We start from the raw sequence: 17,575 nt of genomic DNA, 5'->3' as shown, positions 1-17,575 counted from the left end.
AGTGGGGGGGGGACGGGGACAGCAGTGGGGGGACAGGGACAGCAGTGGGGGGACGGGGACAGCAGTGGGGGGACAGGGACAGCAGTGGGGGGACGGGGACAGCAGTGGGGGGGACAGGGACAGCAGTGGGGGGACGGGGACAGCAATGGGGGGACGGGGACAGCAGTGGGGGGACAGGGACAGCAATGGGGGGACGGGGACAGCAGTGGGGGGGACAGGGACAGCAGTGGGGGGACGGGGACAGCAGTGGGGGGACGGGGACAGCAATGGGGGGACGGGGACAGCAGTGGGGGGACAGGGACAGCAATGGGGGGACAGGGACAGCAGTGGGGGGACAGGGACAGCAGTGGGGGGACGGGGACAGCAGTGGGGGGGACAGGGACAGCAGTGGGGGGACGGGGACAGCAGTGGGGGGACGGGGACAGCAGTGGGGGGGACAGGGACAGCAGTGGGGGGACGGGGACAGCGGTGGGGGGACAGGGACAGCAGTGGGGGGACGGGGACAGCAGTGGGGGGACAGGGACAGCAGTGGGGGGACGGGGACAGCAGTGGGGGGGACAGGGACAGCAGTGGGGGGACGGGGACAGCGGTGGGGGGACAGGGACAGCAGTGGGGGGACGGGGACGGCAGTGGGGGGACAGGGACAGCAGTGGGGGGGTCAGGGACAGCAATGGGAGGACGGGGACAGCAGTGGGGGGTCGGGGACAGCAGTGGGGGGACAGGGACAGCAGTGGGGGGACGGGGACAGCAGTGGGGGGGACAGGGACAGCAGTGGGGGGACGGGGACAGCGGTGGGGGGACAGGGACAGCAGTGGGGGGACGGGGACAGCAGTGGGGGGTCGGGGACAGCAGTGGGGGGACGGGGACAGCAGTGGGGGGGGGACGGGGACAGCAGTGGGGGGACGGGGACAGCAGTGGGGGGACAGGGACAGCAGTGGGGGGGGGACGGGGACAGCAGTGGGGGGACGGGGACAGCAATGGGGGGACAGGGACAGCAGTGGGGGGCCGGGGACAGCAGTGGGGGGTCGGGGACAGCAGTGGGGGGACAGGGACAGCAGTGGGGGGACAGGGACGGTGTCGATGCCCCGTGCGCAGCCTCCAGCGCGGCTCCGGCCCCTCTCCCACCCCTCCCGCCGGGCAGGGCCGCGGGGAAGCCAAATCCTCTTTTCTCTCCCGCGGAATAAAACCAGCGGAGGGGTTTGGGGTTGGTTGCGGTTTGGGTTTTTTTTTTGTGTGTTTTTTTTTTTTTTAATTCCCCTCCCTGCCTAAATTATTTTTTTTGTTCTTTTTTTTTTTTTTTTCCTGTCCGTATAAATAGAAGCGAACAACTTGGGAAGAGGAAAGGGGGAAAGGCTTAAATTTAAAAGCAGCGAGAAGAGGAAGGGGAGGAGGGAGAGAGATAAAATAATAATAAAAAAAAATAAAAAATAAATTAAAAAAAAAAAAAAAAACCAACCCTCTAGCGCGGGGAGCTTTAGCTCCATCTGAAAGCTGTCAGCGCGAATGAAAAGCTTTTCTCTGAACCCGGAGTTTAACAGCGAGAGGAGAGGGGGGGGTTGGAGCACCCGCCCCGGGGCCTCATCCGCCCCTCGCCGATAAACCCGGGGAGACAGGGCCCGCAGCGGGGCTCCCCGCCCCCCCCCCGGCCCCGCCACGGCCCAGGAGACCCCCCCCAGGGCCCCCGCCCACCCCGGACACGCGTGTTCGGCTGCTTGCGTGTCCCAGCACACGTGTGTGTGTGTTCCTGAGGGGGTGGGCGGGCGCTGCCGGGCACATGTGGGTGTTCCCGTGGGCACGGGCGTGTTCCTGTGCTCACATACGTGTGTTTCTGTGGGCACATGTATGTTCCTGTGGATGCAGGCGTGTTCCTGTGCTCACATATGTGTTTTCCCATGGGCACATGTATGTTCCCGTGGGCGCAGGCGTGTTCCTGTGCTCACATATGTGTTTTCCCGTGGGCACATGTATCTTCCCATGGACACAGGCGTGTTCCTGTGCTCACATACTTGTGTTTCTGTGGGCATATGTATGTTCCTGTGGACACGGGTGTGTTCCTGTGCTCACATATGTGTTTTCCCATGGGCACATGTATGTTCCCGTGGGCACAGGCGTGTTCCTGTGCTCACATATGTGTTTTCCCATGGGCACATGTATGTTCCCGTGGGTGCAGGCGTGTTCCTGTGCTCACATATGTGTGTTTCTCTGGACACATGTATGTTCCCGTGGACACGGGTGTGTTCCTGTGCTCACATATGTGTTTTCCCATGGGCACATGTATGTTCCCGTGGGCACAGCGTGTTCCTGTGCTCACATGTGTTTTCCTGTGGGCACATGTATGTTCCCGTGGACACAGGCGTGTTCCTGTGCTCACATATGTGTTTTCTCATGGACACATACATGTTCCCATGGATGCAGGCATGTTCCTGTGCTCACATACATGTGTTCCCATGGACATGTGTTCCCATGCACACGTGTGTATTCCTACGCACACATACATGTGTTCCCACACACATATAGGCACAAGCCGTGGGCACGTGTATGTTCCCCTGCACACATGCATAATCCACGCACACATGCACGTGTTCCTGTGCACATGGGCACATGGTACCATGCACATATGTCTATTCCCATGCACAGACGCATGTTCCCATGCACATATATGTATTCCCATGCATACATGCACATGCACACATACACGTTCCCATGCACACATGCACAATCCACCGACACATCCATGTTCCTGTGCACACGTACACATGTTCCCGTGCACGCATGCACAATCCACAGACACATCCATGTTCCCGTGCACACCTGCACAATCCACCGACACATCCATGTTCCCACGCACACGTACACATGTTCCCGTGCACACATGCACAATCCACTGACACATCCATGTTCCAGTGCACACATGCATAATCCACCGACACATCCATGTTCCCACGCACACGTACACATGTTCCCGTGCACGCATGCACAATCCACAGACACATCCATGTTCCCACGCACACATACACATGTTCCCATGCACAATCCACCGACACATCCGTGTTCCCGTGCACACATGCATAATCCACCGACACATCCATGTTCCCACGCACACGTACACATGTTCCTGTGCACACATGCACAATCCACCGACACATCCATGTTCCCGTGCACATGCACAATCCACCGACAGATCCATGTTCCCACGCACACGTACACATGTTCCCGTGCACGCATGCACAATCCACCAACACATCCATGTTCCCGTGCACACGTACACATGTTCCTGTGCACACATGCACAATCCACCGACACATCCATGTTCCCACGCACACGTACACATGTTCCCGTGCACGCATGCACAATCCACCAACACATCCATGTTCCCGTGCACACGTACACATGTTCCTGTGCACACATGCACAATCCACCGACACATCCATGTTCCCACGCACACGTACACATGTTCCCGTGCACACATGCATAATCCACCGACACATCCATGTTACCATGCACACATACACATGTTCCCATGCACGCATGCCCAATCCACCGACACATCCATGTTCCCGTGCACACATACACATGTTCCCGTGCACGCATGCACCCTCCCACACGCACACACACACCATCCACGGACACATGCACCTCCCCATGTGCCCTTACACACGTTCCCACACACACAGAGCCGTGGCCCCACGCCTGTGTGCCCACGCACACACGTGTGCATGCGCGCTGAGCCCAGAGCCGCCGTGCCCGATCCCCCGCGGGGTGCGGGGGGGGGCAGCGCCCGTCTCCTCTCCGCGATGTCAAGGCCCCGCGACACGGAAAGCCTTTCAGCGCTCGCTGCGCCGCGGCCATCGCCTGGCGCGCGTCCCCCCCCCGCCTATCGCCCTCCTCCAGACTAAACGTTCCTTCGCCGGGCGGCGCGGGGGGGTGCTGGATGGCGGGGGGGGGGGGGGGAGACATTGTGTCCCCCCCCCAACCTTGGTGGACGCAGGGCGCGGGGGGGGGGGGGGGCAGAAGCGCTGCGGCGCTGGTGGCCCCCACGCTGTGACAACCCGCTGTGACCCATCGCCTCGGCTGGCACTGGGGGGGGGGAGGGGGGTGCAGGGGGGTCCCAGATGGGTGTTTTGGGGCTTGGGGGGCACGGGGGGGGGGCTGGTGGCGGTCGCAGCCTCCCCCCCCCACGCTGGGTGGGTACCACGGGGTGTCCCCGCTGCGGCGGTGCCCTTGGACGTGGGGGAAGCAGCTGCCCAAACACCCGCCGTGGCTGGTTGCCCGCTGCCAGCGTTAGCAGCCGAGTTGGGGGTTGCCGGGGCCGGGCAGGGGCAGCAGCCCCGGGGGTGCCAGCGGGGCGGGCAGAGGGCAGAGCACCCCGAGCGGGCAGCTCCTCGCTGCCCGTCACCGTCACCTGCCAAAAACATCACCGTGCTGTGCCAGGGCAGCCCAGTGCCAGCCCAGTGCCATGCTAGCCCCATGGCTGGACAGCCCAGTGCCAGCCCAGTGCCATGCTAGCCCCATGGCTGGACAGCCCAGTGCCAACCCAGTGCCATGCTAGCCCCATGGCTGGACAGCCCAGTGCCAGCCCAGTGCCATGCTAGCCCCATGGCTGGACAGCCCAGTGCCAGCCCAGTGCCATGCTAGCCCCATGGCTGGACAGCCCAGTGCCAGCCCAGTGCCATGCTAGCCCCATGGCTGGACAGCCCAGTGCCAGCCCAGTGCCATGCTAGCCCCATGGCAGGACAGCCCAGTGCCAACCCAGTGCCATGCTAGCCCCATGGCAGGACAGCCCAGTGCCAGCCCAGTGCCATGCTAGCCCCATGGCAGGACAGCCCAGTGCCAGCCCAGTGCCATGCTAGCCCCATGGCTGGACAGCCCAGTGCCAACCCAGTGCCATGCTAGCCCCATGGCAGGACAGCCCAGTGCCAACCCAGTGCCATGCTAGCCCCATGGCTGGACAGCCCAGTGCCAACCCAGTGCCATGCTAGCCCCATGGCAGGACAGCCCAGTGCCAACCCAGTGCCATGCTAGCCCCATGACTGGACAGCCCAGTGCCAGCCCAGTGCCATGCTAGCCCCATGGCTGGACAGCCCAGTGCCAGCCCAGTGCCATGCTAGCCCCATGGCAGGACAGCCCAGTGCCAACCCAGTGCCATGCTAGCCCCATGGCTGGACAGCCCAGTGCCAACCCAGTGCCATGCTAGCCCCATGGCTGGACAGCCCAGTGCCAGCCCAGTGCCATGCTAGCCCCATGGCTGGACAGCCCAGTGCCAACCCAGTGCCATGCTAGCCCCATGGCTGGACAGCCCAGTGCCAGCCCAGTGCCATGCTAGCCCCATGGCTGGACAGCCCAGTGCCAACCCAGTGCCATGCTAGCCCCATGGCTGGACAGCCCAGTGCCAGCCCAGTGCCATGCTAGCCCCATGGCAGGACAGCCCAGTGCCAGCCCAGTGCCATGCTAGCCCCATGGCAGTCCAACCCAGCCCAGTGCCAGCCCAGTGCCATGCCATCCCCATGGCAGTACCGCCCAGTGCCAGCCCGGTGCCATGCCAGCCCCATGCCAGCCCAGGCCGGTGCCAGGCCGGCGCTGCCCGTGGCGCAGGCAGGGGGCTGGGGGTCCCCCCGCGCTGTCTGGCAGGCGGCCGCCGCTGCCTGCGCCTCCTCCCGCCTGTCTCGCTCCCCCTTCCCCGGCTCTGATCTTCCCTCACGCCCACCACCTCTCTCCAGGCACCTTCCTCTTTGATCTCCGCTCTGCTTTTTATTTTCCCCCTCCCCTCGGCCCCCCCATTCCTGCTCCATCCCTCCCCTCCTTCCCCCGCCTCTCCCGCTCTCTCCTTCCCTTTATCTTCCTCCATCCCGGCTCTGTCTCCCCTCCCGGGGGGGCCACGGGGCCGCGCAGGCGTGGGCTGGGGCTGGGGGGGGACGGGGGGGTGGCACGGGGTCACCCCAGGGTGGCCGGGAGCGGTGACTGTCCCCAGATCACCGTGGCAGGCTGCAGGTCCCCGGGGCACGGGCCATCACGGGGATCCCGGGGTGCTAGACCTGGGGGTGTCCTATCCCCGGGGTCCCTGGGTACCCCACCCCAGGGATCCGGGGGTGCCCCATCCCGGGGACCCTGGGGTGCCGTGTCCCGGGGATCCTGGGGTGCCCCATCCCGGGATCCTGGGGTGCCGTGTCCTGGGGTGCCGTGTCCCGGGGATCCTGGGGTGCCCCATCCCGGGGACCCTGGGGTGCCGTGTCCCGGGGATCCTGGGGTGCCCCATCCAGGGATCCTGGGGTGCCGTGTCCTGGGGTGCCGTGTCCCGGGGATCCTGGGGTGCCCCATCCCGGGGACCCTGGGGTGCCGTGTCCCGGGGTTTGGGGGCTGCCCGATGCTGACTCTCTCTGTACCCGTCAGCACAGCTGGGCACCCGGGGACGCCGTGCATGGGACACCCGGGGACACCACCCGTACCCCACCCTGCGCCAGCACCCGCGGGCAGGCACCGGATCGGTCCCCCGGGCACGGCGAGGAGGGTGCTGGGAAGGGAGGCAGCAGCCCGGGGCTGCGGCGCGGGGATTTTTGGGGCTAGCGGGGGGGTTGTTTGCAGGATCAAAGGCAGGAGGAGCCCCCGGCTCTCTGGGGACGCAGAGCTGTGGCGGGGGCACCCCGCGAGCGGTGTGGTTGTGCCATGCCAGGCCCAGCCAGGCCACGCAGGCAGAGGCCGTGCTGGGGGCTTAGTCGCTTCGTTATCCACAGCTCGCTCATCCCCAGAAGGGATTCCTGCCTCCCCCTCTCCCGCGCCGCGGCGGAAATTATTTGAATATTTTAGGAAATAAAGCTTTTAAAGGGGGGAACCGCCAGGGGAGAGGTGGCTCCTCTGCTGTGACCCCCCTCTCCCCGCTGCCCTCCTGGCGTCCCGGTCCCCATCCCCTGCCGTGTCCTGTGCACAGGGCTGAGGTGCGGCAGAGCCCAGGCTGGGGGGGTCCCACGCTCCCGGCAGCCCCTTCAGCTCTGGGGGGGCCGTGCTGGAGGCAGCTCCGTGGCGCTGGAGCCTCTGGCGTGACGGAGCACCGGGCGCTGGTGGCACGGCCGCTGGCATGTGGGGGGCACCCCTAAGCCCTGAGTGACCCCCCTGCTCTGTCCGCAGCGGCACAGACGCGGTTTGTGGAGGAGCCGGAGGATCAGACGGTGGTGGCCGGCCAGAGGATCGTCCTCTCCTGCGTGGTGCTCAATTACTCCGGGATCGTGCAATGGACCAAAGACGGGCTCGCCCTGGGGATGGGGCAGGGCCTCAAAGGTACCCGTCCTGCGTGCAGCGGGGTCCCACGTGCCCTGGGCAGCCCCTGTGTGCCCGGGATCCTGTGGGCACTAAGGATCCCACGTATGCCAGGGATCTTGTGTGCCCTGGGCATCCCCTGTGTGCCCGGGATCCTGTGGGCACCAAGGATCCCCTGTGTGCCAGGGATCTTGTGTGCTCCTGGGCATCCCCTGTGTGCCCGGGATCCTGTGGGCACCAAGGATCCCACGTATGCCAGGGATCTTGTGTGCCCTGGGCATCCCCCGTGTGCCCGGGATCCTGTGGGCACCAGGGATCCCCTGTGTGCCAGGGATCCCTTGTGTGCCCAAGGATCTTGTGTACTCCTGGGCATCCCACTTGTGCCAGGGATCCCGTGGGCACAAAGGATCCCCTGTGTGCCAGGGATCCTGTGGTCTCTGGGCATCCCCCATGTGCCCGGGATCCTGTAGGCACCAGGGATCCCCCATGTGCCCAGGGATCTTGTGTACTCCTGGGCATCCCACTTGTGCCAAGGATCCCGTGGGCACAAAGGATGCCCTGTGTGCCCGAGATCCTGTAAGCACCAAGGATCCCATGTGTGCCCAGGGATCCCTCGTGTGCCCAGGGATCTTGTGTGCTCCTGGTCATCCCCAATGTGCCCGGGATCCTGTGGGCACCAGGGATCCCCCATTTGCCCGGGATCCTGTGGTCTCTGGGCATCCTCCATGTGCCAGGGCCCCGCTGGCTGCCCGTGTCCCCCCCCCTTGCCCGGGCTGTACCCAAACAGGCCGGAGCTGCTCCTGCACGAACAGTGTGGGGGGGTTCCCTTCCACACCATCCTCTCCTCCCTGAAAAAATGGCCTTGGCGCATCCCCCCAAGCCCTTCAGAATTCGGGTGAACCCCCACCCCTCCGTGCTGACCCCCCCCAACCCTGTCCCCGCAGCCTGGCCGCGCTACCGCATCGTGGGCACGGCCGACTCGGGCCAGTACAACCTGGAGATCAGCGACGCCGAGCTCTCCGATGACGCCGTGTACGAGTGCCAGGCCACCGAGGCCGCGCTGCGCTCCCGCCGGGCCAAGCTCACCGTGCTCAGTAAGGAGCCAGCAGCCCCCCCCCACTGCCCCCCACCGCACCCCGAGTTCCCCGCAGGCAGGGGAAAGGCTGGCGCTGCCGCCCTCCCCCTTCCCTCCAGCAGCCGGGATGTGCCATTATCTTTAATGCCTTAATCTATATTCACGCCGCGCCTGAGTTACGGGACCTACGAGTGCAGTAACTTTGATTTCCCTGACTTTTGTGTCTTGTTAAAGAAAAAAAAAAAAAAAAAAAAAAGGAAAGAAGATGCTGGAGCCGCAGCGGAAATGTTGCATGAATGGGGGTTTGGGGCGGATTTCTTGCTTTTCTTAATTTTTGTTTTTTTTTTTTCTCCTTCTTCCCCTGGCATTGAAATTCCCGTTAGAAAGACAGGAGAGAAAAGGCGCGCGAGCAGGAGATGTGGCCGGGGTACTGATGCGGCACGGCAGCCGCTGGAGCAGGGAGGCTCCCCCAGAGACCTCCCCCCAGGCTGAAAGGGCCACGTTTGGCCTGGGGGGGCTGTGAGTCGGTGGGAACAGCCCCCCCACCCCCTCCAGAGTCTTTGGGGTGGCACTGCCAAGGCTGGGGGTACCCGGGGTCTCCTCCATCCCCTGCCAAGCTCGGCGGCGTCCCCCTGCAGCCCTGCCCAGCGTGGGGGTCGGCTGGGGCAGGGCAGGGGGTGCCTGGGCAGGGGGTTCTTCAGGCAGAGGGGGGGTCCCTGGGCAAAGGAGGCTCCTGTGGGTATTGGGGTCTCCAGGCAGGGGGGATCCCCCCCGCTCCACCCATCCTACTACCGCCAGACACCCAGCCCCCATTTCCATCCTTACCAGCTCCCCGGGGCGGCTGGCAAACACGCACCCAGCTCCTCACACATGGCACAAGCTCCCCCCTCTCCAAGCCCCCACCTTGGGGACACCCCAAACCAGGCCACGGCGCCCGGCTTGTGCCTCCTGCCTGGCTTCTGCCGGCACAGGGTTTCCCTCCCGACGCCAGACGGTGCCTTTACCCCTCCCGAGAGCCGAGCCCTGATAAATCAGTAACGGAGCTTTAGCTCCTGATCAAAACAGCAATTAATACCCAGGTGGTGCCAGCCCAGCTGAGGCTCCGCTGCCAAACTCTGCCCGCAGGCAGCGGGGCGGAGATCTGCCTCCGCTGCCCGTCCCGGCTCTTTATCCGGGCAGCAGCGATTTTTCAGCGTCCCGAGGCGCGGAGCGGGGCCTGCCTGTCCCCGGGCGGCCGGCACCCACCCGGTGTCCCCTCTCCCTTCTGCAGTCCCCCCCGAGGACCCCACCATCGACGGAGCCCCCGAGATCCTGCTGCGTGCCGGGACGCCGTACAACCTGACCTGCCGGGCACGCAGCGCCAAGCCGGCGGCCACCATCGTCTGGTACCGGGATGGGCTCCAGCAGGACGGAGCCGTCACCAGCACGGTAACGGGGACACGCCGGGACCCCGCGTCCATCCCCTCCGCCCCACGTTGTGCTTTGGCGTCCCCGGCACGGTGCTGGGAGCCAACGGCGACCGTCCCCTTTCCCTGGCAGGAGGTGTTGGCCGATGGCAAGCGGGAGACGACCACCAGCCAGCTCGCCATCAACCCGACCGACCTTGACATTGGGCGGGTGTTCTCCTGCCGCAGCACCAACGATGCCGTCCCGGCGGGCAAGGAGACCTTCGTCAAGCTCAACGTTCACCGTGAGTCAGTGCTGGGGGCGGAGGGGACGATCCCTGCGCGTCGGGGGCATCGCGGGGCGGCTGGGGCAGGGAGCGGGAGATGAGTTCTTGGGGTACGTGGATGTCGTGGGGTGCCCCAGCCCTGTGGTTGGAGCTGGGTCCCTGGGCGGGGGGATTTGCCCAGTCCCACCCGGCCGGTGCTGGCTGGAGCCTGGGCTGGGACTTGGTGGTGAACACCGACCTCCAGTGGCTGCTGCGGGAAGGCTCTGCCCGGCTGGGGCCCGGCACCCACCGCCGGCACCCACGGTGGGTGGGGATGATGGGTACCCACTCCGGGAAGGGATGCTGGGCACCTGTGGTGAGCACCCACACTGGGCAGGAATGGTGGGTACCCACACTGGGAAGAGGTGCAGAGCACCCACAGTGAGCACCCACAGTGGATAGGGATACTGGGTGCCCACCGCCAGCACCCACACCAAGAAGGGATACTGGGCACCTGTGGTGAGCACCCACACTGGGCAGGGATGGTGGGTACCCACACTGAGGAGGGATGCAGAGCACCCACAGGGAGCACCCATGATGGATAGGGATGCTGCATGCCCACCGCCAGCACCCACAGTGGGAGGGGATGATGGGTACCCACTCCGGGAAGGGATGCTGGGCACCCACAGTGAGCACCCACACCGAGAAGGGATACTGGGCACCCGTGGTGAGCACCCACACCAGGCAGAGGTGGTGGGTACCCACACTGGGAAGAGATACTGGGTGCCCATGGCAAGCACCCACACCAGGAGGGGATGCTGAGCACCCACACTGGGCAGGGATGCTGGGTACCCACGCTGAGGAGGGATGCAGAGCACCCACAGTGAGCACCCACGATGGACAGGGATGCTGGGCACCCACACTGGGAAGGGATACCGGGTGCCCCCACGGGGAAGGGATGCAGAGCACCCACGATGAGCACCCAGGATGGACAGGGAGCCCACACTGAGCACCAGAGCTTTTAGGACACCCCCCCACACCCCAACAGGCCATGCCCTGGGTGTCACCGTGGGGAGTGGGTGACAGAGGCAGCGCCGGGCAGAGGGATTGTCCCTTTGTCCCCTCTCCCTCTGCCCCACTGAGCCTGTGGCAGCGCCCATGACAGCTCCATCCGCGCCCCCCCCACCCCCCACCCCCCCCCACAGATCCCCCGACCGTCACCTTGTCCATCCAGCCCCAGACGGTGCAGGAGGGCGAGAGGGTCGTGTTCACCTGCATGGCGACCGCCAACCCCGAGATCAAAGGCTACAGGTGAGGGGCCCGCGGCACCCCGGGAGGTCCCTCCCCAACCTCCCGGCTTGGCTTCAGCATCATGTGGGATGGAGGAGGCGGGGGGGGGTCAAACGGGATCCTGGGAGGTCCCGCGTGCCCCCTGAACGTACCCGCCTTGCGTCTCTGCCCCCCACCCCCCCAGGTGGGCCAAGGGGGGGGTGATCATCGAGGATGCCAAGGAGAACAAGTACGACACGCAGGTGGATTACACCTTCTTCACGGAGCCCGTCTCCTGCGAGGTGCACAACGACATCGGCAGCACCAACGTCAGCACGCTGGTGGATGTGCATTGTGAGTGGGGCAGACAGCCCCCCCCCTCCCCTCCCCGGCACCCCCAGGCTGCTGCCGTGCCCCCAACTCTGCCCCTCACCTTCTCCCGCATCTCTCCAGTCGCCCCTCGGATCGTGGTGGACCCCAAACCCACCGTCACGGACATCGGCTCCGACGTCACCTTGACGTGCGTGTGGTCCGGCAACCCGCCGCTGACCCTCACCTGGACCAAAAAGGAGTCCAACATGGTAGGCTTGGGGGGGGTGGTGGTCTGGGGGGGGTGTGGCGGGCTCTGTGCCCTCACCCTGACCCCCCACGGCGCTTGCACCCAGGTCCTGAGCAACAGCAACCAGCTGTACCTGAAGTCCGTCACGCAGGCTGACGCGGGGCAGTACGTCTGCAAAGCCATCGTCCCCCGCATCGGCGTGGGCGAGCGCGAGGTCACCCTCTTTGTCAACGGTGAGTGACCCCCCCGCGGGGAGCCCCCTCCCCGTGCCAGCCCCGCCATGGATTGACGCGGTTGTGATGCCCGTGACCAGCCCCGCGGGGGGTGTGTCCCCTCCCCGCCGTCTCCTCAGGGTTTCAGGGTGTATCCCCCCCCCCCAACTTTGCCTCCCCCAGGACCCCCCATCATCTCGAGCGAGGCCGTGCAGTACGCGGTGCGCGGGGACCGCGGCAAGGTGGAGTGTTTCATCGGCAGCACGCCGCCCCCAGACCGCATCGTGAGTGCCGCGGCGGGGGGCCGGGGGGGTGCTGGGGCCGGCGCTGAGCCGCGGGTGCTGACGCAGCCCCCCCCTCTCCTCCCAACCCCGGCGGGACCAGGCGTGGGCCTGGAAGGAGAATATTTTGGAGGCCGGGACGCTGGAGCGGTACACGGTGGAGCGGACTAACACGGGCAGCGGGGTCCTCTCCACCCTCACCATCAACAACGTCATGGACGCCGACTTCCAGACCCGCTACAACTGCACGGCCTGGAACAGCTTCGGGCCGGGAACCGCCATCATCCAGCTGGAGGAGAAAGGTAGCGCCGGCTCGGCACCGGGGCTTCGGCGAGGGCAAGCGCCCGCCCGCCGCGGCCACCCCCTGGCAGTGCCACTGTCCCCTGTCCCCAGCTAACGTCTCCCCGTCTCCTGTAGAGGTTTTGCCCGTGGGCATCATCGCCGGGGCCACCATCGGTGCCAGCATCCTCGTCATCAGCTTCCTCGTGGCGCTCGCCTGCTTCCTCTACCGGCGCCGGAAAGGAAGTGAGTGAGGGGACACGGGGCTGGGGGGGGCTGCAGCCAGGGCAGAGGGGACCGTGGGTGCCACCCGTGGGAGGATGCTGCCAGCGGCCACCTCCATCCCCGGTGCCACATGTCCCCAGGCCGCAAGGACGTCACCCTGCGCAAGCTGGACATCAAGGTGGAGACGGTGAACAGGGAGCCCCTGACGCTGCACGCGGACCGCGAGGAGGACACGGCCAGCGTCTCCACGGCCACCCGCGTCATGAAGGCCATCTACTCGGTAAGGGACACCCCGCGCCGCGGCGGGGGGTCACCCCGCAGCATCCTTCCCTGCGCCGGGCCGGATGGGACCGTGGAGGAATGAGTGTGTCTCTCCCCCCACCCCTCTCCTGCAGTCGTTCAAGGACGACGTGGACTTGAAGCAGGATCTGCGCTGCGACACCATCGACACCCGCGAGGAGTACGAGCTCAAGGTGCGGGGACGGGGACGGTGCCGGGGCGCGGGGGGGTAGAGGAGGGGCAGGGCTCGGTTTTCGGCCTGGGAAAGGGGCCAAGACTTTCCCTGCAGAGCCAGGTCCCTGCCGGGCTCAGCACATCCCCCCCTTTCCTCCTCACAAGGACCCCACCAACGGTTACTACAACGTCCGCGCCCACGAGGACCGTCCGTCCTCCCGCACCGTCCTCTACACCGACTACCGCAACCCCGGCCCGGCTCGCTACGACACCCGCCCGCCCTCCCGCCTCTCGCACTCCAGCGGTTACGCTCAGCTCAACACCTACAGCCGCGGCCCCGCGTCCGACTACAACACCGAGACGGCGCCGGGTCCCGGCCCCCCTCCCGGGACGGCGGGCGGGGAGACGGCAAGCCAGCTCTCCTACGAGAACTACGGGGGTCACGCCGCCTTCCCGGCCGGCACCGGTTATGCCACCTATCGCCTGGGGTACGGTCAGCCCCCCCCCAGCCTGGAGCGGGCACCCTACGACGCCTACGACCCCATGGGCAAGTACGCCAGTGCCACCCGCTTCTCCTACACCTCCCAGCACTCGGACTACGGGCAGCGCTTCCAGCAGCGGATGCAGACGCACGTTTAAGGGCGGGCAGGGGCTGGCAGGCAGCGCCCGAGCCGGTGGAGGGGGGAGTGGGAGGGGTGTTGCAGGCAGCGGGGGTCCGCAGGTACCTCACGACTGTCCCCTGATATTCAGGGGCTCATCCTGACCCTCCTGCCCCGCTTCTCCTCCACGTGCCGGGCCAACCCCCCCGCACCCCACTCCACGCTGGGGTTTGCTGGCGGCGGGGATGTGCCCTGAGTCTTTTTGAGCTTCCACTCATTCAGTTCTTTCTTTTCGGTACCTTCCTGGAGGAGGGAGAGGGTTGGGGGGGGGGGGGGGGGGGGGGGTATCCTCCTTCCCCCCACCTCCCCCCCATTCCCCGCCCTGTCCCCCCCCCTCTCCATCCCGCCCAGCCTCGGCGGGTGCGTGCGGCTGTCGGGGCCGGCTCTGCAGCCTCTGCTCTCCCGCCACCCCAGAGTCCTCCCCCCCACCAAAAGCTCTGCGGGGCCAAATCCTCCCCCAGACAGGTCCCCCCAGCACCCCTAAGCCGTCAGGAGTGAGGGGCTGCACACAAGCTGCCCCCAGAATCCCCCCCACACCCCACCGAGCCCCCCCCGGGCGAGGGAGCAGGGAGGTGCTATATGTCTGTATACATATATGCCCAGTTTCTGGTTTTGCCCAAAATATCCCCATCCAAGCCCATTTCCATTCCCTGTGCCTTGATTTTGGAGGCAGCCCCCCACTCGGGGCCAGCCGCCCCACCCTCAAACCTTTCCCATCCATCCCACCCACCGACAGCCCCCCTGCATCCACCCTCTGAGCCGCGAGCAGGGGCGGGGGGGTGCCCCGGGGGTCCCAGAGGATCGGGACGGGCGAGTTCAGAGCCGCAGACCCCCAGCACCCACATCTGTGGGTGTGTGTGTCCCCCCCAACTCCGTACGCACACTCGTACCTACGGGCCAGGCAGCAGTGGGTGTCCCCCATCCCGCTGGTGTCACCCTGACCCCAACCAACACCCCGAGCAACACCCGGATGGACCGGCCGGCTCCGTCCCACCACCGCTGGTTTGGGGGTGTGGGGAGGGCAGTGGTGGGGGGTGGTCCCTCTTATGAATGTATATAAAGGTGTATAGAAGGGGTGTCAGCACCCTCCCAGCCACCAGCGTCACCGCTCCGCACCCCCGGCCCCCGCCCCGAGGGTTTGGTGAATGTTTTCACCCTCAGCAAACCAAACCAGTCAGGAGCGGGAGCTCAGCTGGTCCTCCCAGTTCCAGGGACTGGGAGGCACTGGGCGGCCAGGGACCCTGATTTGTGTGTGTTTGTGTGTCTCCCCCCCCCACCCCCGCCACCAGTTTCGCTGCCTGCAGCCGTAACACTCGCCCGGCTGCCGGCTCAGGAGCTGGGGGTCAGGGGGTCCTTGGCGAGCGATGAGTTTTGGCTGGGATCATGTGGTTGCCCCAAGTGGCCCCCCCAGGATTAGGTACGAGACACCCCCACCCCCCTTCTCCGTGTGTTTGCCCACCCTGCGGGGTCTCCCCCAGGGAAGGGACATACTTTGGGGTCCCCAGGAGCCGGCCCTGTGGTGACCAGGTACGATTTGGGGGGGGGGAGGGGGGGGGGGAGCTGCTGGGAGGGTTTGGCAAAGCTGTGCTGCCCACACAGCCCCAGCAACACGGCCGGGGGGGCCTCCTCTGCCCCCCTCATTTCCCCCTAAACTCCCCCCCCCTAAAAAGAAAAAGGTACTGTCAGGATGGGCCAAACCCTGGAAGGTGCTGAGCCCGCGCCCAGCCTGAGCCTCCGACTGCAGGACTGCGTGCCATTTCTTGCAATGGTGCCTGATTTAATCCCCCCCCCCCCGGCCCCAACAACACCCTTCTCCCCCTGCACCCTCCCAACTTCCCCCCCCCCCCTCGGGGACAGCCCCGTTTCGGGGGGCTCCCGCCCCAGGTGCTGCACCCCCACGTCGATAGCAATAGCCACCGCGGCAGCGCGGGACGGGCGTCCTGCTCCAGCCATCCCCGGGTGCCGCGAATCGAAGCCGAAGCTTTAAATTAAAACTTTCCCGAGGGGATTGGGGGAAAACGGGGCCCCCCAAGGCCACGGCTGAGCCCCCCCCCCCCCCCCCCCCCCCGGCACCGGGCGAGCAGGTCCCTTCCTTCGCACAGGCTGTTTTAGACCCCTAGAGACACGTATCTGTGATCCCCCCACCCCGCCCCAACCTCCCATTTTTTATTTTTCATTTTCCTTTTTTTTAAATATTATGTACTATATTTTTAGTCTTAAACACGATATATTATATATATTTAATTTTTTTATATATATATATAAATATAAATGTTAAAAAAGGGGCTGCAGGTCGCCTTTGTTCTGCGGGCACATCGGGACGGGGGGAGCGAGTGACACCCCTCCCCATGGCACAGAGTGGCTGGGGGGGGGACCCAGTGGTGGCACAGCCAGTGGCACTGGGGACGTGGGGGCACAGGGCTGTGGGGTGGGGGGGCCCACTGGCCCCACAGACCCCAACAAAGCAGCCAAGAGCGGGGGCAAGACACACGCCGGGCTCCGCTGACCTATTTCACCGAAGATTTTAAGCCGATGCCAGGAGGAGCAGGGGAGGTTTGCCAGCCCCTCCCCACCCAGCCTGGCTTTATTTTTTATATTTTTTTTTTTTTTCCTCCAGAAAACCTTACAAACAGGCTCGCTTAACAATTTTTGTTTCCCCACAAATGTAGCCTATTACTCGGTGTGTTTCCACGCCTGGTTTATTATGCATGAACAAGGCAATTTGCCTGCTGCTCCCGGGGACCCATCTTTAAAAAAAAAAAAAAAAGGAAAAAAAAAAAAAAGGGGAAAAAAAAAGGCGCTTTGTCATTCTTAATGGCTTTCGCTGGAGCGAGGAGCGGGCAGATGGAAGCACGGATCGACGGGTAGATGGACACGGAGGAAAAGAAGAGACATGAAGTTTCTTTGCCATCCGTAACGCCTCGAACTCGAACTCCGCCACCACACCAGGCGGCTTCAAAGAGCTCAGCTCCGCTCCAAAATCCAAGCCCCGGAGGTGTCTCTACCTTGCAGAGGCAGCCTCCTTTCCCCGGGAAACAAATCTCCCCTCCTCGCCATCCAGCTAATTTATTCCCGAGATATATTCTAATTTATTCCCCAGGACGGCGGCAGGCTCACCCGCCTCCTCGCAGAAATCTCTCGCCTTGTTCTTCCTCTCGCTTCCCTTCCCTCGCGGCCTCAGCCTTCAGCGGAGCAGGGGGGTGGAATTTGGGGTGGGTTGCGTGATTTTCTTTCGCTTCCTTCCATCCCCGCGTGCCCGTTCTCCCCTCGATGCGACGGAAAGGAGGGCGGCAGGTGGGAGGGGAGCATCCCTGCCAAAGTTTGGGGGTGCAGGTGAAACCCCACCCCAAGGACCAACACACTCGGATCTCAGGTTTTTCCTCCAAAATCCACCCTGTGCCAGCAAAAACTTTACCAGGGGATACAAACAGCCACGATTTAACTCCCGAATCGCCCTGACAGCTGCAGCAGGTTTACAAAAAAAAGATAAAATTAAATAAAGATTCCCTCAAGAAAACTGTAATTTGTCTCTCGGAGCCCAGTGCCCGATAATAACACGCTGTAACCAAAGAGAGATATGATTCCCATCCCTTCCCTCATCGCTGACTGTCATGCTGGAATTTAATCTTTCAGCTCTCTGTTACCCAAGCTGGTGATAAAATAT

At 64.5% G+C, this 17,575-nt stretch overlaps 1 protein-coding gene across 1 annotated transcript in view; it reads left to right on the top strand.

Annotated features, from left to right (window-relative positions):
- KIRREL1 (kirre like nephrin family adhesion molecule 1) overlaps window positions 1–16,132 on the top strand; it is a 28,596-nt gene extending 12,464 nt beyond the window's left edge. Inside the window, exons 2-15 of the mRNA XM_074929132.1 lie at window positions 7,120–7,269; window positions 8,193–8,342; window positions 9,594–9,751; window positions 9,863–10,013; window positions 11,180–11,285; window positions 11,449–11,597; window positions 11,697–11,824; window positions 11,909–12,035; window positions 12,198–12,298; window positions 12,399–12,597; window positions 12,713–12,820; window positions 12,940–13,079; window positions 13,195–13,272; window positions 13,418–16,132. Of these exons, the coding sequence (XP_074785233.1) occupies window positions 7,120–7,269; window positions 8,193–8,342; window positions 9,594–9,751; window positions 9,863–10,013; window positions 11,180–11,285; window positions 11,449–11,597; window positions 11,697–11,824; window positions 11,909–12,035; window positions 12,198–12,298; window positions 12,399–12,597; window positions 12,713–12,820; window positions 12,940–13,079; window positions 13,195–13,272; window positions 13,418–13,891 (2,219 nt within the window). The 3' untranslated portion in view covers window positions 13,892–16,132. The remainder of the gene's footprint in view (window positions 1–7,119; window positions 7,270–8,192; window positions 8,343–9,593; window positions 9,752–9,862; window positions 10,014–11,179; window positions 11,286–11,448; window positions 11,598–11,696; window positions 11,825–11,908; window positions 12,036–12,197; window positions 12,299–12,398; window positions 12,598–12,712; window positions 12,821–12,939; window positions 13,080–13,194; window positions 13,273–13,417) is intronic.
- Window positions 16,133–17,575: the final 1,443 nt, after the last annotated feature.

Source organism: Athene noctua, chromosome 29 (assembly GCF_965140245.1).
Source record: "Athene noctua chromosome 29, bAthNoc1.hap1.1, whole genome shotgun sequence".
NCBI lineage: Eukaryota > Metazoa > Chordata > Aves > Strigiformes > Strigidae > Athene > Athene noctua.
Note: the sequence above shows the minus strand (reverse complement) of the source record. Positions and strands in the feature narration are given on the sequence as shown.